The 18,807-nt window shown below is 37.5% G+C and overlaps 1 protein-coding gene across 3 annotated transcripts; it reads right to left on the bottom strand.

Annotated features, from left to right (window-relative positions):
* Window positions 1-780: 780 nt before the first annotated feature.
* LOC104088184 (uncharacterized) lies at window positions 781-10,864 on the bottom strand. 3 transcript variants are annotated; one of them, XM_009592827.4, is made up of 15 exons: window positions 10,346-10,861; window positions 5,928-6,324; window positions 5,663-5,840; window positions 5,418-5,557; window positions 4,144-5,341; window positions 3,943-4,043; window positions 3,686-3,830; window positions 3,176-3,244; window positions 3,025-3,070; window positions 2,569-2,930; window positions 2,263-2,342; window positions 2,010-2,145; window positions 1,378-1,576; window positions 1,189-1,271; window positions 781-1,036 (listed from the first exon to the last, which is right to left on the bottom strand). In XM_009592827.4, exons 1-15 carry the CDS (start codon window positions 10,455-10,457, stop codon window positions 902-904), a joined length of 3,381 nt encoding a protein of 1,126 aa, XP_009591122.1. In that variant the 5' UTR covers window positions 10,458-10,861; the 3' UTR covers window positions 781-901. The 3 variants fall into 3 exon arrangements, 2 of the variants coding, with proteins under 2 accessions (XP_009591122.1, XP_033509859.1); XR_684494.4 differs by lacking the exon at window positions 1,378-1,576 and having other exon boundaries at window positions 10,346-10,863; XM_033653968.2 differs by lacking the exons at window positions 781-1,036; window positions 1,189-1,271; window positions 1,378-1,576; window positions 2,569-2,930 and having other exon boundaries at window positions 10,346-10,864.
* Between the last annotated feature and the right edge of the window lie 7,943 nt (window positions 10,865-18,807).

The following is an 18,807-nucleotide window of genomic DNA, read 5'->3' as shown; positions in this document are numbered from 1 at the left end:
CGTGCACTGTTTTTAGATTCGATCATCTATCAGTCTTTGTTTTTTGCATCGTAGTGTTTTAGGGATGTCTGCAATATATCATTATGGGTTGATAGTGCAGGAGGGATTGTGTGGTTGGCTAGAGAATTTGTGATCAACAGGGCCAAAACCCTCCCAGTCTTGGACTCCTAAGAAAAATATAAGGGAAGTCAACTACTTAACTATCTACATTTAGTTTGTCAAATGCGCATAGGGAATCACAGCATAAGGATTTGGTGTCAGATTCATAAATGGATTGAGAGCTATCAAAGGAATAAGTAGTTTCTCGGGGTGTACAAAGACTGTAAGATGACGAGATGAAGCTATGGTTGAAGCATTAACTGAGGGATGCCTTCCTTGGGAAATAGAGAGCTGAGCTGGGTATCTTCAGGGGTTAATCCAAGTCATTCTCCACCTCAACACAGAATGATATTACTTCTGTTAACACATTCTCTATGGGTTAGAGTTTAAACAGTGAATCTTGTCAATCAATGTGTTATGCCTCTATTCCGAGCTATCTAACTTCACTAGTGTGAATTTTTTGTATCCATTCTGCTTCCTTTGTGTTTATTTCATTTCAATACTTTTAACAATGTTTTTAAAATGAGCCACTGCTTTGGCATGACGATTCAGTTGAGCTTATCTTCATTGATTCTCTCCAAATACAGTATTCCAACATTGTTGGCAACGGGATAATGAGTGAAATATTCTACACCCATCATAATTTTCTGTCTCTGAGATGCACATCAAGGAGACTGCTCAAGAAGAAAAAAGAATCTTATACATAACAAAACCTTTACAATAAATAACAGAGAAAAAAATCAGAACTTTGTTTACAGTTTTCCTTAACATTGTATAACCAACATTTTGGAAGTTGATCCACCTATTCTATTTTGAGTTCTCCAAACTTGCCCTTCTCCTCGTGCAATACGTTAAATACAGAAGTCAGCTCTGGGAATGCGGATAACAGTAGTAACTCAAGAAGATCAAGGACTAACTGCTTCATACACACGGATGACTGTACAAGAAACATAAATTAGTTGTTACTATCTAGAAGAGGGCAAAAACAGAAACAAAGATGAAAAAAGGGACTTTAAAAGCCTATCAATCACAAAAGGAAAAAAGAAATGATCTCAAAAGTAGTTCTAAATGCACTGGGGGAAAAATCACCTCGATGAAGTAATAAAGATCCCTTGCACATTGTTCATATTCCTTGTGACCAACAAGCCCTACAATAGCAGCTGGTGCCTTATCTGCAAATGATATAGGAGTCAAACAGTTGCAGAGTAGAGATATGGATTATGATCAAGTGTTGGAATGCGTATAGCCAACAGAACATGGTAAATTAAAACAACCCACCAATCATTAGCTCATAAACAAGTTTTGCACGTCGTTGTGCTTCCTGCTGTTGCATCTCATCCAGCTTCAGTAAATCCTCTAGCGAAGGTGAACCTAATGAAGTGGAAGGTTGGCCTTGAGGAGAATTAGGGGATGGAGAGGGTCCAGGACGTTGACGAGTCGGGTGCTTTGTAATGAATATACCATCTGGCCAGAGAATCTACATGGAGCACAGTTAAAATAGGTAGTACTAAATCCGACATTGGTAGGATATTAGTCTCAAAGAATCTTGGGCGTCAAGAGTCATCCAAAACTGCTTTGAAAGGATTCTAAAGAAGCGTGAACCACTTCTTTCGTTTGAAGGCATTTGTGCAAGATACAGCAATAAAGTTCAGGGATGACTGATGGCTGTGCATACTAAATGCCCCACCCCCACTCCAAGAAAAGGGAATAAAGAACACAGAGCGCGATCAGAAAAGAATAAAAATAGGACAAAAGAATTTCTCGAACTAAGAAATGTTGGAGGAATTCTAGAGTTAATGGTACTTATCCAGTGAGCTACAATAATTACTAGTCCACATGCAAATTGAATTGTCATTAGCATCTCTCTTTCAGAAAAAATAAACAAATAAGTTATGACACTTGAAAATTACCTGTTCAACACGTCTGATACCTGCAGCAACAACTGAACCCCTGCGCAGACGCTGGATTTTCTCAATCAGCCAATCATCAAATGCATCACCCATTCCCAATTGTAAAACCTGCTTAGCCACCCAGAACGCCTTCCTCCTAAAATACACACACACACAAGTCAACAGGTCCAGTGAAGTCCATGACACAAGTGCATTTATAATCAAGTCCAACAGCTTAATTTGTTAGTTGCATATGTAAATGACTAAATGATACCTGATCCATCCACCATCTTGGAGCTGAAAAATGACGTCAACAAGATCTAATATAGGCACGCTTAAATTTGGTGGCACCCACTACAGTGAAACAAAAATGAGGTTTAGAGCAAATTTAGATAATTATCAGGCTAAACTGCTTCCAACTCACTACTAGGAAAATATAACAAATATAAAGAGTATCCTTAAATAAAATAACTTTCTTATCTTTCCATAATCAATTCGAATCATAAGAAATCTATTCTTCAGAGTTCAATAATGCAAGGACATATATGCTTAGCAAATTAGACAAGTCGCTAGTAACTACCTCACTGGGAAAGGCGGGATCAATGAGAGCATCAACGAGAGATTCAGGTGATGCATGTGAGTTAGTTTCAACTGGTTTTGATGACGTCTGCATGTTTGGGGTTGATTTTCTATTTGTATGCACCTTATGGTCCCTAGTTGAATCCTCAAAAGTTTCTTTGAGAGGTCTTTTTGGAGGAGAGAGTGCGACATAATTTTTCCTTAATCCTGATTCATGTACCGAATGATCTTGCTCCATCCTTAAAGTTGGATTCTTGCTTTCAGTATTAGAACGCTCCCCCTTGGAGGATAAGAGATCGGTTCGAGAGCTTATACCAGGTGGAGGTTCTTTACTCGTTTGACGTACAGTGCCATCCAGGTCAACTGAAATCGAATATCCATATAAACTATTTATGACTAACACATAAGACAAAGCCCCATCTGTTTCCCCCTCATCATGCAAACTCAATTTACTCACCTGGTAATGTTTCAATTATGGACAAGGAGTTTGAGAAGCTATATGTCTGCATAACCAAAAAAAGAAAAAAGAAAGAAGAAGGTAAAATCAACTCTCTTTGTTCAAAAATCAATCAAGACTAAGAAATCTGTGAACTGAAAATATTTTCAACCTGGGAATCTACACTGAGGAAGTCCCATACTTCGATGGAATTGGAAACAGTTGGGAGCAGCAGAAGCTTCTGAGGAAAGCAGAAAGAGAAGCCAAATAAAAAATAAAGACAACATTAGAGAAAATAAATAAAAGCTATAGCAAACTAATGTGAACAAGATCTTTTAGAGGATTATATACCAAAACCCAGTTTCCTGATTAATCTTAAACTTTTCTTGGCAACCCATGACTTCCAAATAGTACTAGAACCGGTGGTATTTCATTGATTTCAGGAACAAAAGACACTCCTTGGCAGAGATGAAAAGTCCAAGTACTATTAAAGAACTAAGATCAAGATAAAGTGCAAAAGTATAACAATAATGAAAGGGGGAAAATAGAGTGAGAATAACATTTCAACTTTATTTTGATATCATAGCAAATGTGTATAACATGATGCACTTTGATCTAGAGAAGAACGTAATATTGATTGGCTTAGAAAGGGACTTTCAGATGCCATCTGTTAAAGTATCACCTTCAAATACATGTCAAGGAATTTGCACCGTTCTCGAATGACAAGAACATCCAGACTTGAAGAGAGGAAATGCTTAGGAGGTAAATGAAGATTGTACTCCCGAAACTCTTTAAGAAGCCAGTGTAGCTCCTCAAAATGTCGAAACCTGCAACCAGCAGCCAAAAGTTAAATTTGATGCTAGAGACTCTTCAGATTACAATCTATACGAAAGAGCGATCTTCACAATGCCTAACAGCATAAAGTTCACATCACTCTACCTTCTTTTGATAGACCAACTATTATTGTTCATATCTGTAACAGATATGGAATAAACAGCAAAAGTTTTGGAGCCACTTCTTACAATATTTGCACTCAGGACCTGCAACCGAAAAAAGGCTAATTCAGTAGACATCCAAGACCCTTCGAGTTATCCAGAAAGTCAAGTAACATGGGAAAAAGGATGGCAATCAAATCTATACCTCACTTCTTAATTTCAAAAAAGAATCAGCAATTACAGAACCTTTTGCAGAATGAGGACCCATATTATGATTTTCCAAAACGCTTCTCGACAAGGCAGATGATGATGCAGATGAAGTTGTGTCACTAGAAATTCTACTGAATAATTCTGTCTCAGAGTCATCACTTAAGCCATCTGGTTTCACATTTTCTTTGGAATTTAATATATCTTGCCCATCCCCCAGTAAGAAGCTGGTTCTTTGTATCTCTTGCCACGCATGCCCTGTTTGGATGCTTACTTTAGACCTTTTCCGCCCAGACAGTACTCTATTTAAGTGTTTAGAACGGATATGTGCTTTACTAAATTTTCCTTTTCTTCTCTTATGGCCTTCATTATTTTCAAGTGGATGATGAATGTGATTGACATTCCTTATATTTTTCCCATCCCACACTTGAGTGCCAGGAGAGTCAAGACCCGTCACAGTGCTGGGTTCTTCATCTTCAGTAGTGTAAGAACTACTGCTCTCTGATTCAAGGTCATCTGAGTAATGTTCATTTTCCTCTTGATACAAGCAATCTGGAGGATAACTTGGTCTGTTCAAATCACCCTGCAAGGAAGTATTGTCCTTCACATAATGCTTAGCTCCAACCTTGTTTTCTCTCTCACTCACTTTCTCTTTAGCTTCCTTTGAGTGTCCCAGAAGTTTTGGTGCACTTACCAATAAACTCTTTTTGAGTGTATCAGATGCTAGATTGGCCTCTTCTTTCCGTTTATAGTTTCTGCCTTTTGCCCATATGTTGTCTAAATTTTCAGGAGCAAGGGCTTCGGTCTTTCTACGAGAAAGCAAATCTAGCATTTCACCCCACTCTCCTCCAGAGTGGTGTCTTTGAATACCTCTTCCGTCACCTGCAGCGATTTCTGATGGCAAAGAACTCCAAGATTGAGTAGACCGAGGATCAATCGAAAGTAAAGGGTCCTTTGACAAATCTGTTACATTCACACTGTCCATGACATGCTCCTCAGTATTATTAGATTGGTCTTTTTTCAATTGTACAAGTTCTACACCCTTAGCAGAAGGATCTATAACCTGAGAAAAATGATCTGCTGATATTTTACCCGATCCAACCGGTGTGGACTGTGGTTCTGTTTCTGTTCCTGTGGTTCCTTTATCAGCCTTCTTTAGAGAAACAACTAGAGACTCAATCCTCTCGTTAATGAACCTGACAAAAGTTTGTGAACAAATAAAGAACAGAAACAAAATTTGACTACAACAAGCAAGATCTAGGAAGCAGTTACCTTGGATTAGCTAAATTTAAAACTGGTCGTATTACAACACAAGCAAGAAGCTCCCTGACAATGTAGCGGAATAAAGAGCACTGCACCTCCTCTGTCTCAAAAGTGTATGAAATAAGACCATCCATGAGATGCTGGAGAACCTGCAGATGAATAAGATTAGTATAAGATAAATAAAACCATCCTAACCAAAAGGGATTGATATCAATGGATTATCGGTCGTTAGGAGATTAAAAAAATGAAATTACCTTGTGCTCAGCCTCCGGAGAAAATAAAGCAGGATGTAATTTGTCGTCTGCAGCCAACACCTGTTTAAGTTCCACATCTAGCTCTTCAATTGTCAAGGATCTTGGCCGTTTCTTCTGAATCCTCATCTTGCTTGCACGAAACAGCTCCAAATGAGTGCAAATTAGATTGATAATATCCCTGCATGTTTTCAGTTGCTGACTTCCTTAAGATAATAAGTAACTAAAGGGAAATCTTCAGCAACATCCAGGAACTAAAATATTAAACCTTGTGAAAAGATCTATAAGATTAATAGTTCTCATGCGACATGAGATTTCCCCTAGTACACCATTCATGATCTGCACAAGTTCCTCAGGTCCCTGTCTATCAGAAGTTATGCGGGAGTACCAGAGATCTGTGACCCACTCAGAAACTATATGTCCGGTGAAGTGATCTATTGCTTCTTCTACAACAGGTGAATTTACTTTCTTCCTCCAATTGACCTTCTCATTAACTGCTCTTGGAGCATCAATATGTTTCCTCTGAGAAGTGTTGTTTGATACGGATGACTTTCTTTTGTATGTAGCAGCTTTCATCCGCGCATCAAAATCAAGAGACAGATAACGAAGGAAAACAATTAAGAGAGCAGCAGCAGGCAAGTTGATAAAAACTGAGGAGCTCGTTACTGCGAAGCAAAACAATAGAAACATGACAAGGGTGAGAAAATAGAGAGAAGAAGGCAGACTATAAGGCATGCCGTCATAGTAAATTCTAAAGAAGGGCCAACTTTAATTTTAACTTGAAATGGACTGAACAGATTGCAAACACCCAGGCTTAGTCAAACTGCAGTTATAAGAATAAACAAAAGAGAATATCTCTCAAGATGCATGCAGATGATTACAGAAACAGAGAACTTTGTCAGGACGGCAATACAAAACGGTAGGTTTTTAGACTTAACTCCTACATGGGTGGCCACAACACAAGAAACTTTATAACTGGGAAACATTTGAAGCAGTTAAGTGCAGAAATTGCATCAACAATTGTTCCACTACATCAACAAAGTAGATTACTCATCATACTCAATACCCAAGACGAATGTCCATGACAACAACCGAAATGCTCGAACCATATTAAAAAATGGTTTCTCTGAGCACACGGAAGAAGGATCCAAATCCTTCAGTAGACTTAGGTAAAGTCTTCCTGCAAATTGAAAGAAATTGTTTCCAGACTGAACGTGCATTTCACTTCAAGAGAAAGATACTAATATAAAAGACATTTTATATAGAATTAAATCGGGGCAAAATGCATACACATGGTATTAGAACATATCTTCATGCCTCTGGTGACTTTACGGCTTTACCGCTTGACCAGTCATGCATGTTTCACAATCTTAATTAAGTAGTTATTCATCGGTCAAAAATCAAAGGAGACTACTTTCACCTGCACTTTATCTGTACTAGTTCCTCCAAATGGAAGCTTCTCAACTTGGACCCTTCATATTTTAAGTATTCAGCGAAGTTGCAAAGAAATATGCCATGTGATTAAGGCAATATTTTTTACTTCTTTTACTGTCTTGCACTCATAAATATTATAGGGTGTATTCTTTATTCAGATTGGCTTCACTACCCTTCCTGCATCAATCTATTGGTTGAGTTATGTGGACCTAGAAATGGTATCCAATCTAGTAAACTATAAGAGAATCGTGAATCCTATGCGTCATGCAAAATTGGCACATGAATAATTACTCATATAATTAATTTCCAGTCCTTAGGAACTTTTTCTTGATAGTTTTTTGTTTTCCTCTTCCTTTATTCACCTAACTTTGTGAATTTTCTCTAGGACATCCAGCCCTGTATAAATGGGACTTATCACAGTCTCGAGTCAATTTCTCATTGCTTTGTGGTCTATTATTCAGAACTTTCGTCCTCTCTATCTCCAAACTCTTATTCAGGTGAAGGGTGCTTTCTTCTCTCAAGAGTCATATTCAAATGGCATATTGAAACAATGTGAGGTGAAATGAGTATGTTTTTTTCTCAAGCTCATTTTTAACTGATTATTTGCTATGTTTCTTAATTTGCAATGAACTACTTGCCCTGGAGTTTAAAGCTTTGATTGGTTGCTTTGCTGATATCCAAAAGGTTTTTGGGTTCTTGTATGAGCTTTAAAAATTCGGAAACCAGTTCATGTAAAACTTAATTATGCTATTATTTACAAGCTTGTTCAGAATGTACTAAACAGTTTTCCTACTCTTGATTTGTCAGGTTGAGATTCTGAATTCTAGTGTTGAATCCTTAGTTGGCAACTATGTTTGCAGTTCTTCTGACAGTTTGCTACATTTTGTGAATCTGATGGTGTATAGATCTAGTTAAGAAAAGTTTTAGCTGTGTGGATCAGAAGTATCTAACCGCCTGTTAAAAATAAGAATCAATTAGACCTATTTTCTTCATTTTCCATCCAAAGCTATTTGATTCCTTTTCTGAAATGGCAATATCTAGCATCCCAGACCTCACATTATTGTGTAAATAAATTATTTAAATATATATTTGCACAATTTTATAGTATAACATCTTTTAAGCAATTTACCAAACTCCATACATTTTATTAACTTTTATCTTCTCAATCTCTGTTTTCTCCAAAGGGTCAAAATATTTGACGGGAGAAGCACTAGATCTTAAGATAACCATCAACAGTATTTATAAATGTTCTGTCGCAAATCAAGAAAGAAAAGGAACAATGACTTCTTTCTATTAAAAATGCATGTTAGAGAAACACAGAATATTTCTCTCCACGAAAAATGAATTTCATAAACTAATGTCCTCCGTCAGTGATTCCACACATTATCCAAATGATCGCGAAAATGATCAGCAGTGGTGCGTCCTAAAGGAGGGGAGAGAGAAATAGAGAAATAAATTTGATCGCTATCTGGTAGGCTTAGATGTTCTTGCATTGTAAACAGATTAGACTTCTAAATTAATCAAATTAGAAAGGGAATGACATGTGGGATCTGGACCTTTTTCCAACTACTTCATTTTTGGCACAGTAGCCCTTATAGTGAAGAAAGAACCCTTAAGTTTCTTTCTGTCGACGACTCAACATGCATGGGATACCTAATACTTTTCTCAGCATGCAGGATATTTAGATAGAAATCATCTTCATCTTAATCAACAATCAGGGCACAGCAAACAAAAGTGGAAAGAAGATCATATTTTGGATGAATAAACCCGTGTGATCAAGAAAAAGGTAATCATGTTGCGAGTCCTTCTTTGTGCACATGTCAGGAATCAAACCAGATCATTTACTGGTGCACCCCTGTCAACGTGCTCTTGGAAGGAAACATTTAACATCCCCAATTCACACCAAGTAGCAAATTCAAAGTCCAACAATATCGAGCCGATACAGATCAATATACTTGAGGCGCAGTTCTTTTATTTGTTCCCCCCTCCTTTTTTGGTTTTCCAAGTTTGCAACATTTAAATTTTAGTAATTCATTCTTCATAATGAGTAAGCTTGTTTATAAAGGCCACAAGGAAGTTCTCCATTAAAGTGACCCTAAATTGTCATTTCATAGTTAGTTTCAGCAGTCACCCCTCTGATACTTGGGCTTTTAGAGTTTCGCTAGCTCAATTTCTAGCAGATTCAAGCTACCGCATGACTTGCGTTTCTCTCTTTTTACCAGAGTAGTTCAATGGGAAGCAATGAATTTGCAAGGTCAAATACTTGAAACATAGTTCAAAATACAGGGAATGACCAGCGAGATCGAGTAAATTCAAGAGGAGAGGAGGTGAATGAGCCACTCTTCAATTACATACTTCCGCATCCATCATTATGAACATGATCAAACTATGTTTATGACCGAAACACAGAACCTTAGAATTCACCCTACCTACCCAAGAAAATATGGGATTTGAGAGGACCATGGTTCAGAAAGATCTGTATGGAATGTCCTACTACTGCCTAAGCTTTCCAATCAACTAGAGGTGGAATCAGGATTTGAACTTTATGAGTTTGGGATTTTAGGACAGCAACCTCAAGTGCTAATAATTGAGTTGGGAATTTAATATTTGTACATATTTAGTGAATTTCTTAATACATATACAGAGTTTGAGCCAAAGCTACTGGGTCCTGTTGAACCCATATGTTACACTCTACATCCCGCCCCTGCAATCAACCATTTACCTATTTCAGGGACATCTGTATTAGGTAGGCCCCGAGATGAGCATCATAACTACCAGGTGAAGTGACGACCGGAAAGGTCCCTTCCTCCTCTTGGTTTTACCATTGAACCACATTCCAAAACCCTAAATCGTTGAACTATGAATAGTTATTAGTATGGTCACAAGGCGTAAAAGCAGACTCTTTGTAGAAATATGCCCAGTCACCCCATCAGTGAGGTAACATTTCATAAATGGGTAAGCCCTTATTCAAAACATACACTTCGTACAGCTAGAGGCACGTATTCACATAGCAATTGTTAATTTGACAATTTCAATTTATAGCTGATTTAGACATGTAAATAAAAACCTATGATCAACAACAACAATAGGCAGTTACCCCTAGCTATGAAGGTAGAGAGGTTGTCCTCGGCTCAATACAACAAAATGACAGCAATTACGAACTACGGCAAACGAAATAGTAACAGCAATTCGTCAGTGAAAATTGATCAAACTGAAAGGTAAAAAAAGGAGCTGGGGGGAATGAACACTTACGAGACATGAGATAGGACAGTCCAATGGCGCATATGATCAAAAAAACAACTCGCTTCTTAGCTTCCTCTACCAGGTCCCGAACCGTCACCGCCGCCTGCCTTTCCGTGCTCATTTCGGACCTCCTTCAATTCAAATCCTTCACGCAACCACGATTATCATCGACCTAATTTACAAGATACACATCGACTACTATTATGTCTCAGTCACAAACAATTGTTGGAGTCGGCTATAAGAATTCGACGGTTGTCTCTTCAGTAGCAACATATTGGGACGCATTCTCATGTGGAGAAGATCATGCTTAGTGGAAGTTTCTGGAACTTTGATGAATTGCAATTGTTAATTATATGAAAATGAATTGGAGGAAAAGGTAACAGAACTGATGTAATAAATAAATTGGAAAATCTCAAGTATGAGTATGAGAGGAACTGATTTATCCAACTAGAAGCTCCCCTCTCACTTGCTCTGTGTGCGAAATGTTGAACAGAGGAGCACTGGTAGATTGTAGTCGTAATCAAAGTTTAACTACCAGTACCAAAATATGAGGGAGATGTTTTGCCAAAAGAAAAAAAACAAGAAAAGAAAATCAGTTTAAATATTTTAAAAAAATTTAAAATTGAAAACTATTTAAACCTTTTCTTGTTGTTTGGCTAAAAACGGTATTTGCAAAATACTTGATTCCGTTTTTTGGAAAAAAACTCTCCTGCAAAAATGTTAAACAAAATCAGCTACTTTAGATCGAATTATATAAAGCATTTCGTCTGCATCAGAAAAGCTTTCGTTTTTTATAAAATAAGTCACAGTTTTTGGTACAAAGTAAACTTTTTGCAAGCACCTTCATCGCTTTAAAAGTTTGTGCATGATGTTTTGAACTGCAATACCACATCCGAGTAATTTGTGTGTTGTCTAATTTTTTGTGTGCACAAATTATAGAAGAACATGATTCTTCTATGTGTTTCTTATACTACTGTTGCGGAATAATAAATGTGAAAAGTAAAGAACACATTTTTACGTGAAAAACACCTGGCTCAAAAGGTAAAAAAATCACAACCTACTACCCAGTAAGATTTTTCCCAACACTTCACTAAATCACTAAACCAAAAATAACATTTACAAAGCTCTTTGTAAACCTAAGGATTACCTCTAACCCTTTGTGGCAACCAACCTCTAGTTGTTGCGACAACTTCAAGTTAACTCTAACTTGAATACAACATTCAGGGTATCTAGTACAATTGCTTCTAGATAAAGCTAAAAGGTACAACTCAAAAGCCCTACTACAATGAAACTAGAATAAAAGACAAACACTTGTAACTGGTTTTTCTATCTGGTTCATGTAGCTTCAGGTTCGCACACTTGAATCACACAAGAATTGCTTGCAAAATGCCTTGTTATTTTGCTCTCAACTCACATTTAACTTCAGCATTTGTGCGTACCTGTACAATGAGAACATTCTTGTAACGACCCGACTTGTCGTTTTGAACATTTACGCTCCTTCCAACTATTTGAAGTCTTGAATAACTTCATATGATGTATTATGACTTGAGTGAATCGTCGGTTTTGATTTTCAGGTGTTTCGGGATTAGTTCAGAAGAATAAATTTCATGTTTGAATTCTTAAGTTGAAAGAGTTGACCAAATTTGATTTTTTTTAGTATTCGACCTCGGATCAGAATTTTGATGGTTCCGTTAGTGTCGGATAGTGATTTTGGACTTAGGCGTATGCCCGGATTTGCATTTGGATAGGTCTAAGGTTTCGGCACTAATTGGTGAAAGTTGGAAAATATTAAGTGGAAAAAGTATCTTAATTTATACAACACTTACGTTTGAACGGGTATAACTCTCATAATGTAAAGATACTTTCCATGAATTTTGTACCTAGAGTGTAGCCCTTTGAGTCTAGTTTCCAACGCATCAAGTCGTTCGTCATTTGGACATTCCTACTAAAAGTTATGATCAAATTACTAAAGTTATACCACCTAGTTAATTTGGCGGACAGCGAAGCGAAGCTCGCTTCGCCAGACCAGACGCGGATCTTGTCTTCCCTTACCTGCAGTGGACAGCAAAGTGCACACTTCGCTAGAGTAGACGCGCCATAGCTTCAGCTCTTTTTAAGCCAATTCGGGGTTAATTTCCCCATTTTACTTGGACGGATTTTGGAGCTCTTCTCCACTCTCTCAAGACCATCAACTCCTCTCTTCTTCAAGGTAAGCAATCCCCATTATCTTAGTATGAAATTCCATCATTTCTACACTAGTATTGATGAAATCTACACATAAAATACTTAGATTTTCAAGAAAATTCTTCAAGAACTCAAAGGAGGGTTTTGCAAGATTTCTTCCAAAAAGGTAATCCTTTACCCTTAGACTTACATGTATGGATTTATTATGAGTATGTGAGCAATAAATAAGTATTAACACTTATTGGATGGTGATTGGGAGCCATAAATACTTAAACTAGATTATTGGGTGTTGTAGAGATTTTGTAATGAATTATTACCAATAATTGGGTGGATGTGAGTTCATTGATGATTTTAATGGTGCTAAAGAAGGTTGTTTATAGACAAAGAATGGTTTAGTATCTCTTGTTGGTGGGAAGGAGGAATTGTTGGATGAAGAAACACCATTACTAGAGGTAGTAAAATGCTATGTACTCTAGGTGTTTGATAAAATGCCTAAATGGCCAAAAATCTGGAAATTTGATTACTAATATTGGTGCAATTGTGTTGCATTGTTGTAGATTGAAATTTGTTTAGTGTGCTGGATCATCGTAGTATTATTAAGGGGCGAATTTCAGATTTGAGCCATCCGAAAGTGGCTTTACTCGCGAAGATCATTTAAAGTATTGACTTAGTTTCGTCGAAGTAAGTATCTTGCCTAACCTTGAGCGAGGGAATTACCCCTTAGGCATTGAGTCTTATGTGGAAATTGTGTAATTGAAAACCATGTACGCGAGGTGACGAGTACGCACTTGGTTTATATGTGCAAATTATATCGATTGAAATTCGTAGATGCCCTTATGTATTAAATTGAAAAATTATTAGAACTTAGTAAATCCTTGATTTATCATGCCTCATTCCTTGTTTGTTGAGGTTGTATTTTATATGATAATTTGGTGTGATTGCTACTTGAATTTTTATGTGAATTCCGTGTGTTTGTTGATTTGATATTTCTTGAAAATAATCATATTATGGATTTTTTTATCTGCAAATAATTAATTAAATAAGTTTAAATTGAGGCATTTATATATTTATCTAAAATTTGGATTAAAGAAGGCGTTGTCATATGATAAGTTATTTTCCTATCCTTGTGGTTGTTTTTGAGATTTTATATACATTGTGTTGAGTTGTGGACTATCTGTTGTGAAATTACTTGATTTTGTTGTACCTTTGGAATGGTTGTGGCCTACGGGCAATTTGTAAATACGAGTTGATGATGTTGTGCTGTTGTGATAATATTCTATATGAATTGTTGTGTGATTTGGGTTATTGTTATACGGCGTAAAAGGGTGGCATTCTATTGTTGACATTATGTGGGCATAAGGATGACATTTCACTGTTGTTATGTGTGTTGGAATATTGTCTGGGCAGAGTGATAAGGGAGACTATTAAACGGAGCGATAAGGGAGGCTATTATAGGAGCGATAAGGGTGGCTATAGGAGCGATAAGGCTGGCTATATGAGCGATAAGGGTGGCTATAGGAGCGATAAGGGTAGCTATTGATATTGTCAGGACGGAGAGATAAGAGAGGCTATTATAGGAGTGATAAGGGTGGCTATAGGAGAGACAAGGGTGGCTATTGTCAGGGATGATATGTGATGATGTGGGGTTATTGTGTTGATAATTTTTATGTGATAATGTGGGGTTATTGTGTTGGTAATTTTCATGTGATGTTGTGATTTTTCTTGTGTTTATTTTTATATCTTGTGCAACTTGTCTTGTTGTTTCGGTAAACTTGAATACTTGATGATAGTCTGATCTATATTGAAATTGTGAGCATGTGGCTAGTGCCGAGCGGATTATGTTACATGGGATCGGGTTGCACGCCGCAATAGGTATGATTAATGTTATATGGGATTGGGTTGCACGCCGCAACAAATATGAAATATGGGCACGAGGTGCCGGAAAAAATATGATGATTTTTATAATTGACACGTGAGTTGTCCGTACGGTTTTGATAGAAATATGGGCACGAGGTGCCATGGAAACATGAAAGTGGGTTGAACCCGTGTTACGAAAACATGAAAGTGGGCTGAGACCCGTGTTATAAAAATATGATAGTGGGCTGAGACCCATATTTTATGATTATGAAATGAGGTGTCACAGAGTGACTTTTATTTGAAAGAATTTATATTCGAAAGATATTTATTTGGAAGAAGTATATTCGAAAGATATTGATTTGAAAGAATTTTATATTCGAAAGATATTTATTTGAAAGAAGTATATTCGAAAGGTATTTATTCGAAAGAGTTATATGTGAAAGATATATATTTGAAGGACTTGATTAATTGGTTGTACTTGTGTATATTATTTGTTTGAGCAATAATTATGGTGTTCTTGTTGCCTTGCTGTTTATATCACTGGTTGATTTTTGTTGCTATCACTACTAGTTGTTTTTCAGTACTATTGTATTCAGCTATATTGCACAGGTTATTTGACTAGTGAGTGTCTTGACTGTACCTCGTCACTACTCCACCGAGGTTAGTCTTGATACTTACTGGGTACCGACTGTGGTGTACTCATACTATACTTCTGTACATTTTTGTGCAGAGCCAGGTATTGGAGATATCGGGTTCGGACAGAGGTTAGAGTGTGATCGCAAGGATTTAAGGTAGAGTTTTTTGGTCGTCGCAGTCCCTGGGAGTCTTTCTATTTTATTGTACTATCAACTCTTGTTCGAACAGTATTGTATATTCGATCCTTGAGATCATTGCATGTATTCAGTTAGAGTTCGTGACTCAGTATTACCAGTCTTGGGAGGTTGTTAGAATTATTTCCGTTGTTGGTTTCGACACGTGTATTCGATTATCTATTTCAAAAACAAATGGCATGAATTGTAATTGTAATCGGCTTATCTAGTTTTAGAGACTAAGTGCCATCACGACGCCTGTGGTGGGATTTTTTTTCGTGACAATTCTGCAATATATAGAATTAGTAGAATAGGAAATAGCTAGAGTTCTAATGTTATACTCTTCCATGGTGGAATAGTTCTAGTTATCTTCAACTTCTAACTCCTCCCTTATCTAGAATAGAATTCTCTTCGAGTAAGGAGTCCTTCTCCTTATCACTTATGCAACATTTTCGTTCAGGAGATATCAGATATAATCACTTAAGCTTATCTCCTTCACGTGCATGCCTTGTGCTTGAATCTGTCTGTGTCTGTGTATACTATGTATGGACATGGTTTATTCTTGATTTCCTTTGTATCTTCTTCACTTAGGCCAACAAATTTCTCCTTTTTGATGATGACAAACTCTGTACTTTTCATAAGCATAAGCCTTGTTTCAACTCAGCTCAATATCAACACAATGTTAGAACACTTTCCATTTTAAAGTCACAAATCATCAAGGACCAGGTTCATTAGGTCATAAACATCACAGTCCAAAGTAAAAAGCACAACCTATCTTCCCCCTTTTGGCATCATCGAAAAGTTGCATAATTATGTTAGATAACCAGATTTTAATAGATATTACTCATAGCCACTGAGGCTACTTCAAATGCAATCATGGAGTCAAGAATCATAATCAATCTAATGATATTAACTATCTAAGAAGCATCAACAAACAGTTAGAGCACAAAAATAGTTGATTAACATTGATACTACTCATCCACAAAGCATAAAGAAAAATAAAGATACTGGATCATGAGCAAAAAGAACAAAAAGAAATCCCATTTGGGTCACTGGTTTGTCTAACTAGGCTAGAAAGGTTTCAAGGCTGGGAAGGACCAGGTTCTTAGTTTCTGGCCTGAAGTAGCTTTAACATATCATGAAGAATGCCTTCATTCTTCTCCTTCTCATTTGCAAGCTCAGCCCTGAGAGCATCCATCTCACTTTCTACTTCAGCCAGCCTCTTTTTCAGCCTCTCAATCTCAGCATCCTTAGCCCCACTCTCTTGCACCAAGGCTCTTACTTTGTTGTTCACAGGCACCTTCTTGGATGAACCAGGTTCTTTGGCAGCAATATGGACTTCATAGTCACAAACAGTCAAGGTGTTTGCTCCAAAATGATCGTTGCTTGTACTAACATCCCATTTCTTGAGGGGTACCTTGAAGTGAGAAAATACAGCCGTGAGAATGAAACCATAGGGTATGGCATGAGTTTTGGTGCCAGTTAGAACCCTATCAAGAAGTTGGATAATAAACCCAGGCCAATTGATATGCCTCCCACTATCCATGCATTCCATAAGTACCAGGTCCATGAATGTGGCAATGTGCCTTCTTTCTTGCCTGGGCAGCACAACCTTGTTAACAAATTAAAACAACACTTTGTGGGGTGACTTTATATCACTTTTGTATATAGCCTTGGGCTGAAGCTCTTCCTCATTATCAGCAAACTTCCTTGTAATGGCAAATGAGGTGTAGAGGTTTCCTAGGCTTGGCCATTTTAACTTTTTGTAATCATTGTACGCTTCAGCAGGTACTCCCATAATTTCTCCAAATTCCTTGTCATCAAAGCTCACAGTCACCCCCTTTACCACACTGGTGACTCTGCCATTTTTTATCTTATAATTTTCCATGAACTCCACAATCTTAGTTCTGGAAAGCTTTCCATCCATATGAAGGACCATGTCCTTCCAATCCTGCAGTTGTAGTTTTTCCAACAGCATCATTATGCCTTCCTCCTCCAAGTCCCTGAGGAGTCTACCCTTCAAGATGGTTCTTTTTCCAAACTTAACCATCTTGTCCTACTCTTCATCAGATTCCTCTTCTTCTTCACTCTCTTCTTCCTCCGCTATTTTCACTTTTCTAGACTTCATGGCAGACCTGGCTGGTTCTTTTTGCCAAGGTAGAAGGCTCTATAGACTTTGTCTTCGAAGAAGACTTTTTTTTTGGAAGTCTTTATTTTCTTTGCCTTTGGAGTCACAACCTCCATTTCTTCTGCCTCCTCTTAATTATGAAGGACCAGATCCATCTCCTCAATTTCAACTACCTCAACAGGCTCACTCACTTTCTTCTTTCCCTTTGCAGCAACTTCTCTTTTACTTTCTTTCAAGGCCTTTTCAAGTTCAGCCTCACTCTGCTTCTTTTGACTCCTTGTAGCTCTTCCTCTTGAGGGAGGATTCTCTACAATAGAAGATGCAGTTTTTCTCTTCTTGTTTGCCCTAAAGTTTCAGGGATTTTAACGAACTCTTCTTCCTTTTTGGATTATAGCTATCAGAAACGTATTTCAGTAGGTCTTCGAGGGGTTCCTGTACTGATGGAACAGGTTCTTGAACATTCTTTCCCAACCTAACCAACCCCTCAGCAGCTTTTCCAGACCCACTACCCCTTTTTTCTCTCAAACTTTCTTCCTCTCCAGCAAATTTCTCGCTCCGCACTACCATAGCTCCTGTTTCTTCAGTCAAACCAATAGGAGTGTGTAAAGATTCAGCCACTCCTTTTCGCATTCCCCTCACATCACCTTGAGAACCCACACTCTCTTTTTCTTTTTTCTTTTTATTTTTACCACCCAGTTTTCCAGAATCAGTTATTTCAACTCCAACCATAGTTCCTACCAAAACAAACTTATTTTTCAGATTTTTAACAACCTCAAAGATTGTCTCAGACGTAATTTTTGGACCAGATGTTACCTGCTCTATTGCAGATGAAATGGTTTCTTCCCCCTCAATTGCAGACTTGAAGGAATCTTTATATTTTTGGGGTTCTTCTGCCTGACTTGCCCTCAATTGCTCATTAATTTTCTTGATTTGTTCTCTTACAACGACTACTTTGCGAGCAAACATTTTGAATCTTCCTTTCTTAGAGATAGGTGTGGTTGAGGGTGTGGTTGAAGGTGTGGGTGTGGATTCTTTGGGTGGTGATGAGGGATTTTCAGAAATGCTAGCCATTGATGGTTAGAGGATGAGAGAAGATGGGTATATTTGAGTTTATATGAGAGAAGATAGAGAGAATTATTTGGCGGCTGGAAATTTAGAAGTGAAGAAACAGCTAAGGCCAAATCAATATAAAGAGGAAGAATTTAATTGGATAACGACATATTTTTCAGAAGCTTAGAAGTCTAATCAAACTAGGAGTCAGTTTGAAAAGACGTTGAGGACTCTCCCTAGAATCTAAGCACGTATTGGATTTTGGGACTCTCTTTGGGTGAAACTGGTTCATTTTATAACGGATAAGCTCAAGGAAGGTTAGGATTAAATGGGACTTTCCTTTTGATCATAATTCAAATATAATTATTTCAAAATATGCAGAGTGGAGAGTACGTACCATGTAATCTCTATGAACCAGGTTCTTCACTGAGAGATCTCTTGTG

This window comes from Nicotiana tomentosiformis, chromosome 12 (genome assembly GCF_000390325.3).
Source record: "Nicotiana tomentosiformis chromosome 12, ASM39032v3, whole genome shotgun sequence".
Classification (NCBI taxonomy): Eukaryota; Viridiplantae; Streptophyta; class Magnoliopsida; order Solanales; family Solanaceae; genus Nicotiana; species Nicotiana tomentosiformis.
Note: the sequence above shows the minus strand (reverse complement) of the source record. Positions and strands in the feature narration are given on the sequence as shown.

Bases quoted from the DNA above. Each gene is read 5' to 3' on its own strand.
- LOC104088184 (XM_009592827.4), bottom strand. From the start codon at position 10,457: ATGAGCACGGAAAGGCAGGCGGCGGTGACGGTTCGGGACCTGGTAGAG. The intron at 3,245-3,685 runs GTGATACTTTAA...TGCTTTCCTCAG, and splicing joins TCCTTGACATGTATTTGAAG to AAGCTTCTGCTGCTCCCAAC. The intron at 1,037-1,188 runs GTGATTTTTCCC...TTTCTTGTACAG, and splicing joins ATCTTTATTACTTCATCGAG to TCATCCGTGTGTATGAAGCA.